An 8,659-nucleotide genomic window follows, 5' to 3' on the forward strand; every position below is an offset into this window, starting at 1 on the left:
GTGAGATAACATGCTCAACACGCTCCAGCAAAGACCCTTTTTATTTAGTCTTTGATCTCCGGTACATTTGAGTGCATCTCAGTTTACTCCGTCATTTCCCTCGAATCACCACATCATGACAAATTACTTAAAAATTACAACATTTATGTCCAGATGCACATTTTTCAAAGAATACATTAAACAATTCTAACTGAGTCCGGTTGAAGAATATTAAACTCAACACAACAACGTAATCTGATACAATACGAATAAAGTCATGAATATGTATTTCCCAGGGCGCATAATGCAACGTACATTTATGCCATCACATTAATAATGCAAAGGAGAGCAAGTAGAAAATACAATATTACTTTAATAATAATAATAGCAAAAAAAATTAAAGTGGAGTGTCATAATGCACCAAACGGACAGAAGGGCGAAACTAACTGAATTATAATTGCCATCATTTAGAATTAAACAAACTTGTATTTGATGACCCGAGCTGACCAAACAGTTAATTGTGAAATGTTTGCGCTTTGTAGTGTAATGTACCTGCAGTTCAAGCATTTTCATAATATCTCATTCGTAAAAAAACACTTTGCTTCTCGAACTCATTCTTGTTGAGTGCAGCCGCTGTTGTCACCGGAACAACTTTTACCCAGCAAGCACCAGTCCAGAAGCCAGAAACACAGAAGTGTGAAAAAGGCTAAATGACAAAATAAAAGCAAACTATTGGAGATACAGTGCATGTTGTGAACGTGAGGCAGAGATGCACGCAGCTTCCAGAAAAAAGTCATAATTGCGAGAAAAAAGTCCGAATTGTGAGAAAAACGTCCGAATTGCGAGAAAAAAGTCCGAATTGCGAGAAAAAAGTCCGAATTGCGAGAAAAAAGTCAGAATTGTGAGAAAAAAAGTTAGAATTGCGAGAAAAAATCTGAATTGCGAGAAAAACATCAGAATTGCGAGAAAAAAGTCAGAATTGCGAGAAAAAGTTAGAATTGCGAGAAAAAAGTCAGAATTGCGAGAAAAAAGTTAGAATTGCGAGAAAAAAGTCAGAATTGCGAGAAAAAATCAGAATTGCGAGAAAAACGTCAGAATTGCGAGAAAAAAGTCAGAATTGCGAGAAAAAAGCTAGAATTGCGAGAAAAAAGTTAGAATTGTGAGAAAAAAGTTAGAATTGTGAGAAAAACGTCAGAATTGCGAGAAAAAAGTCAGAATTGCGAGAAAAAAGCTAGAATTGCGAGAAAAAAGTTAGAATTGCGAGAAAAAGTTAGAATTGCGAGAAAAACGTCAGAATTGCGAGAAAAACGTCAGAATTAGAACATATAGGCTAAACTCAGAATTGTGAGAAAAAAGTCTGAGTTTATACTTCACAATTGACTTTTTCTCTGAATTCTAAGAAAAAGTTAGAATTGCAAGAAAAAATGACATAAACGTGCAATTGAGTTTATAACTTGCAATTGTGAGACACAAACTCATAATTCTGAGAAAAAAGCTTTGCGAGACATAAACTTGTGTCAGAGTTGTGGTGAGAAATGTGCCCAGGCCTACCGTCTCCTCGCTCCAGAGCCACCGGCAGCGGGTGGTTAGAATTGCGAGAAAAACATCAGAATTGCGAGAAAAACGTCAGAATTGCGAGAAAAAAGTCAGAATTAGAACATATAGGCTAAACTCAGAATTGTGAGAAAAAAGTCTGAGTTTATACTTCACAATTGACTTTTTCTCTGAATTCTAAGAAAAAGTTAGAATTGCAAGAAAAAATGACATAAACGTGCAATTGAGTTTATAACTTGCAATTGTGAGACACAAACTCATAATTCTGAGAAAAAAGCTTTGCGAGACATAAACTTGTGTCAGAGTTGTGGTGAGAAATGTGCCCAGGCCTACCGTCTCCTCGCTCCAGAGCCACCGGCAGCGGGTGGTAGTTATGAGCGCCGTGTCGATCCTCGCGAGCGTAAACCTCCTCTGACGTCAGCGCACGCTCCGTGGGTTCAGCTCTGGACGCCGCCGAGGACGATGCACGCTTCCCAGAATGCACTGCGCGGCTCAGAGCGGGCGTCACGCGGCTCATCAGACTCTTCAAGCTGTTCATGACGACTCGTTCGGTTCAGACTGAGACAAACTGAGAAACAAACACTCAATCGCACATCAATCCTGCGGAGAGCAGCACATTTGTAGTCGCATTTATTTCTACAGCACTTTATACAATACAGATTCATTCAAAGCTGCTTCACAGAGATGAACAAGAAAACAGTGATTTAGTTACAAAACTCAAAATTAGATTCTGCTGTAAAGCAGCAGGGAATATAAAGCTGTATTTTTTAGTTTCACAGTATATATCAGAGTATTTTTTCTTCACATGACTAGACCTTTATAAAGGTTTACAGTGGCTTATTTTACTGTCAGGAGGACACAGAATATAAAAACACTGCAATGTCAAATAGAAATATACCATGAAAAACAGCGGTAATCAAATTAATGAATAAAATTAACAACTGTAGGTAATTTAAGTTATTTTAAAGTTAATTATTAAAATGTAATCAAGTGAAAATTAAAAAAATGGGTAAGTTGTGTGATATTCCTTAACAAATTAGAGATATTCCATAAATATGTTTTAATACAATGTAGTATTATTATTGTTATTATTATAACTTAACAAGGACATTCTACTGTGCAATATTTCTGTCATAATTTTTTCAAGTTAGACCAATATTGTATTATTAGATGAATAAATATAACTGTAGGATTCTGTTAGGGATGCACGATATATCGGCCACCATATCGGTATCGGCCGATAAATGTAAATTTTTCTGTTATCGTTATCGAACCGATAAGAGAATTTGGCCGATTAACGGCGCATATTCTCTCAGAGACGACGAGAGACGAATCTCCTAATATGTGGTATATATAACTGTTTTAATTTATTTCCTTAAAGTTTCTCTTGTGGCCCGAACATAGTGAAAACAATGAGAAGAAACGCATTTCGTGTTGAACAGGTTGTTTTTGAAAGTCGGTGCTTAAAATAAAGCTGCCCTCAAATTTCACTGATAAAGTGTTACTGAAGTGTAACAATTTTATTTAGGCTATAGGCCTAAAATTCATTGTAGGCTATAATAGACCTGTTTTAAAAGACATTTTAAAAACATTTTCAGTGACGAGTAGCCTAAGCTAATAGCCTAATCTTTTATTTTCCCCACAAGCTGCGAGTCAGCGCATCAGTTATGCGGTGATGCGCTATGAAATTATTGCGAAGCAAATTAATTGTAATATTCATTTAATAATAAAAGTAACCTAATACAAGCCAGAAAATAACAGGCCTACATTAATTGGAAATGCCAAATACTCTTAATAATAATGAGAATATTGAATGATTTTGACAATATCTCTGGCTATGTTCATTACATGATTATCGCCTTTCAACGCACTCCATCGTCTTTATTTTTTTTTTTACACGTAAGTAATGTTGTCCAGTAACTTGTTTCCATTATTTAAGCATTATTTTATTTATTTGTAAGGCTGCTTTATGTTTGTTTTAATAGTGGTTAATGCCTTTTAATGGTGAGACTTTTTTGGTAATCAGGCTCTCAAAAATTATGTAAAAATGTGGATTTAGATTTATCGGCCAACATATCGGTTAACATCGCCTTTCATATTTAAAGAATTATTGGTTATCGGCCAAAATGTTCATATCGGTGCATCCCTAGATTCTGTAAATGAAATAAAATGGACTACAAGCATTTACTAAATGAATTATTTTATTATTCTTGCTCCTGGTGCTTTTATGAATAATTCATTAGTGACATAACGTTACTCTATTAGTTATCAAATGGAGACACTTTTCACAACATCTAATTTAATTCCTTATGAGGAAAATCAAGACCAGCTCTATTTATTCACTTTTAATTAGGGTTGGGTATCGTTTGTTTTTTTTTCAATACCGGTGCCAAATCAATACTTTTAAAACGGTTACGGTGCCTAAACCGATACTTATTAAAAAATAAATAAATAAAAATTCCCCCAAAAATGATGGACTGGCCATTAACACTATAAGCACATGATGTCTGTGTCATTCATACTGAACGAAATTAAATGTTTGTGAATCAGCAATGCTGAAAAATGCCACTATTAAGCTGATTTTCATGACGATGGCTGTGTAACTGCTTAACTATATAAGAATGTATATAAGTGACATTAATATAATATATATATTAATAATATAATATAATAGAAAATCTCATTGTAAAGCTCTAGGTTTTAGCTTCGGGTTTGAGCTCTGACACAAAACTCTGGTGTATTTTATGAGTTTGAGCTTCAACATGAATCTAAATGAAAATAAAATTAAAATTCAACCTTCATAACCAGCCATATAACAATATGATATGATAACAACATGAAATCTCTGAGCCGTGTAACACAGAAGAAGTGAGCTGTGCTGGATCATCAGCGTGTGAAAGAAACTGATGAACAGACAGAAAGCAGCCTGTGTTTCTCACAATAATGAGCCACACATCAGTCGGTCTCAATCATCAGAATCAGATCAGACTCCTGCTGACCTCAGATCAACACAGGTCAGTCTCACTGTCATCAATTATTAACTGATTCCTTAGAAACTTTCCACTAACACCGTCACTTATTTATAGTCACATGACCACGTGACACACGTCAAACGCAGCCTGAGGCGGTGATTGGCTGAAAACTCACTGCCCTCAACACGCCCACACACATACACACACACACACACACTCTCTCTCTCTCTCTCTCACACACACTCTCTCACACTCACTAACTAACACACACACACGCGCACACACACACACACATTGCGAAATCCTTCTTCACTTGAATTAAGATTATAATAATTTAATTTTAAAGCACAGTCACCAAAAAATCAGACTTTAGCACCTCTTTTTACTTTGAGATCATTCTGAGGTTAAATGCAGATTTAAAACCATAACAAGAAATAGTTTAATAGCTATGATTATCAGTTAAATTATTATTATATCAAAAACATACGCAAAACATCCATGTGTAATTTGTTCCTTCTTTGGTCAGCCGCCGAACTCCATTTCCCAGAATCCCCTGCTTTGCGCATGCGCAGACGCGTGAGCAGCATGGCCGCAGGCAGCAGTGTGGAGTGGCTGAAGAGTGTGAAAGCAGTGATTTTAGACATGTGTGGAGTGCTGTATGATAGCGGAGAGGGAGGAGGACAGGCGATACCCGGGTCTGGAGAAGCAGTGAGGAGGTGAGAACTAGCGCGCGGTTTACTAATAAAGTTATTCATTCAGCATTGCTGGACACTCTCTTAATAATAACAGCAACGACACATAATGATATATGACTTTTGAATACAGTTGACCTTGTATTGACAAGCGTGTTGCATAACAGATCAAATAGATTCGCAATACCATACTTAATCTCTCTCCCTATGCTGTTCATAGTATGCTGACTCTCTGTATGCATACTACAGTAGCCCAAATCTGCAGTATACATCCACCGGCTCTTACGATCACGTGATATGTAACATGACATGATTTAGTATGCTATTCTGTACTAAGTAGCCCACAATTTTTAGTGTGTTGAACGAAAGTAATGTCGGCTCTCGGCTGTGATCATTCTTGACTCATTATTTGATGAATTTGACAAATAAATAAAGAAACAAAGATAATTATACAAATATAAAACGTCCCCCACATAAACACTAAGTATGCAGTGCCGTGTGTGTGTGTGTCAGGCTGATGGATTCCGGTCTGACGGTGCGTTTCTGCACTAATGAGACTCAGAACACACGTGAGAGGTTCGTGCAGAAGCTGCGTGTGATGGGCTTCGACATCAGCGTCAGTCACGTGTTCTCCCCCGCGCCGGCGCTCATTCACATCCTCAGAGAGAGAGGCCTGCGGCCCCACCTGCTGGTGCATGATGGTACTGCACACACATGCCAGTAAGGCTATAGTAAGCTCTGTTTACCATGTTTTACAGTGTTGTTGTTCTTTACTGCCTGTGTGTGTGTGTGTGTGTGTGTCAGGTTGTGATGATCGGTGATGATCTGCTCAATGATGTCGGTGGAGCTCAGCGCTGCGGGATGAAGGGTCTTCAGGTCAGAACTGGCAAATACAGGTCAGTGTGTGTGTGTGTGTGTGTGTGTGTATGTGTGTGTGTGTGTGTTACAGCTGCTTTGGAATAGTGTGTATTGAAAGGCACAATAAAATTCAATCTGAATTAATTTCATGCACGATGGGTGTGTGAGCAGCAGGTGGCGCTGCAGTGATTAGAGCCGCTTCTTGATCGTGGCACTGTGTGGATCTCTGATCTCTGTGTGGAGCACGGGCTGTTCTCAGACAAAAATGAGAGTTTGTGTTAAATAGTGAACATCATCAATAACTGAGACACCACGGAGCTCCGCCCTCTCAGCCTGTGATTGGTCAGACTCTGGGTGACCTTTGATCTTACAGGAGCTCTGCTCATGTTCTGTCTGGTGTCTTGTGCCCCGCAGGCCGAGCGACGAGCAGCACCCGAGCGTGAGAGCCGATGCTTACGTGGACGACCTCGCCGCCGCCGTGAACGCCATCCTGACCGATCACTGACCAGGAGCCGACTCTAGCGATCGATCACGCTCTGTAGATGAAGCTGCACTGAGACATGAAGAACACTGTGAAAGCCAGACGCAAGCCCTCAGTGACACTTATGTATAATGTATTATAAAGGTTTCATAATGTACATTATAATTCATTGTATCTTTTCATAAGTAGATGTAACCTTGCATTATAACATTTTGTCATGTGTTTTAGTGCATTATACTTTCTAAAGGTGTAACAATGACTAGATAAAGTATTATAACTGTTGTTACAGTTATTCACAATGCATTATAAGCTGCATAATTAATGCATTAAAACTACTTTATAATGCATTATATATATAAGGGCTTTAGATAAAGTGTCTTTGTGAACTTACACTCACCATGGCCAATAAAAGACATTATTTTTGCATGAATGAATTTGCTGATAAATAAATGTCCTGCCAGAAAACAAACGTTCTGACACTGAGGTCTAGTATTATTAGGGCCGTTCACGCAGGGAACGCAGGGAAGGAATGGTAAAAACACTTGAGATGCAAGTTGAACTTCTTTTAACTTGAGTGCCATACATTAACATGCAGAGCTCATGCGTGACGCAAGCGCAACGGTAAAACGTCCTTCAGAGCACGTCTACATGAGGTGCGTCCCAATTCACGTATTTACACACTGTTCTATGACGTGTTTGGAATAAATACTGTGAGTAGTGAAAACTCCAAAAGAAAAAGTGCACAAAAACATTAGATTTCAGGTTAGCTTTGACATGATTACTGGTTTCGTTTGGAAACACTTGAGATGCAAGTTGAACTTCTTTTAACTTGAGTGCCATGTTTTTAACATGCAGAGCTCATGCGTGACGCAAGCGCAACGGTAAAACGTCCTTCAGAGCACGTCTACATGAGGTGCGTCCCAATTCACGTATTTACACACTGTTCTATGACGTGTTTGGAATAAATACTGTGAGTAGTGAAAACTCCAAAAGAAAAAGTGCACAAAAACATTAGATTTCAGGTTAGCTTTGACATGATTACTGGTTTCGTTTGGTTTGTTTTTGCTTTGTTCTTCTGCTTTTGCTGTAAAGCACTTTGAGGAAGCAACTCTTAAAGTTATTATTAATAATAATTACAATCAGGTGACATATTAAGCTTATAAAGCTCACAGTGCAGTGTATAGTGCGTCATTTGGGACACAACGACAAAACACTGGACTGTTCTGCTTCACTCGGACTGTTTTCCAGTAACAGTGCAACAATAGCAGCCAAGTGAGGAAAACTATAATGACACAAATGGAAATCTAGGAATGATGTTGTGATCAAACATATGGACGCACATCCTGCTGGACAGGAAGTGAGGAGTGACCAGAGGGACGTTCACACACACTCTCTCACGCACACACTCTCTCACACACACACACACACACTCGCACACGATGTGACAGACAGGTATCTGTAGCAACAGTGTACATCAAAAGAGCAAGAGCTTGTTAAATACAGTGCGAGGAATGAACTTCCTGTGTGTTTGATCTGTATTTTCCTGTTTACGTCTCGTCTCTCAATAAATGGCACTCAAGAGGACGCTGTGATGTCACATCATACCAGCCTACAGAACCTCAGTGAGACACTCTCAGAGGAAGTGCTCTCATCTCAACAGGAAATGGCTGCCCTCTCAGTGTGTGACTGTGTGCTGCTCGTGTGATTTGACTTTCAGTTCTGGTTCATATTCCTAAAACACAGTGAGAAAGTGTGTGTGTGTGTGTGTGTGCATGCATGTGTGCAAAAGTGTGTGTGTGTGTGAGAGAGAGAGTCAGTGTGTGTGTGTATGTGAGAGAGTGAGTGTGTGTGTGAGAGCTTGTGTGTATGTGTGTGAGTGAAAGAGTTTGTGTGCGTGTGTACGTATGTGTGCAAAAGTGTGCATGTGTGAGTGAGAGTGTGTGTGTATGCGAGTGTGTGTGTGAGAGAGTGTGTGTGTGTATGCGAGTGTGTGTGTGAGAGAGTGTGTGAGAGAGAGAGTGTGTGTGTGTGTGTGTGTGTGTGTGTGTGTGTGTGTGTGTGTGGGAGTGTGTGAGAGAGAGAGAGAGAGAGAGAGAGAGAGAGAGAGAGAGAGAGAGAGAATG

The 8,659-nt window shown here is 39.0% G+C and overlaps 2 protein-coding genes across 2 annotated transcripts in view; one reads left to right on the plus strand and one right to left on the minus strand.

The window, feature by feature from the left end:
* LOC107684577 (ornithine aminotransferase, mitochondrial-like) overlaps positions 1-8,659 on the minus strand; it is a 24,780-nt gene that overhangs the window by 12,959 nt on the left and 3,162 nt on the right. Inside the window, exon 2 of the mRNA XM_016480869.1 lies at positions 1,867-2,101. Within this exon, the coding sequence (XP_016336355.1) occupies positions 1,867-2,071 (205 nt within the window). The 5' untranslated portion in view covers positions 2,072-2,101. The remainder of the gene's footprint in view (positions 1-1,866; positions 2,102-8,659) is intronic.
* lhpp (phospholysine phosphohistidine inorganic pyrophosphate phosphatase) lies at positions 5,053-7,046 on the plus strand. The gene is made up of 4 exons (XM_016480882.1): positions 5,053-5,221; positions 5,711-5,903; positions 5,939-6,093; positions 6,470-7,046. Exons 1-4 carry the CDS (start codon positions 5,070-5,072, stop codon positions 6,558-6,560), a joined length of 591 nt encoding a protein of 196 aa, XP_016336368.1. The 5' UTR covers positions 5,053-5,069; the 3' UTR covers positions 6,561-7,046.

The sequence above is a fragment of the Sinocyclocheilus anshuiensis genome, unplaced genomic scaffold, assembly GCF_001515605.1.
Source record: "Sinocyclocheilus anshuiensis isolate Anshui unplaced genomic scaffold, SAMN03320099.WGS_v1.1 scaffold401, whole genome shotgun sequence".
Taxonomy (NCBI): Eukaryota; Metazoa; Chordata; class Actinopteri; order Cypriniformes; family Cyprinidae; genus Sinocyclocheilus; species Sinocyclocheilus anshuiensis.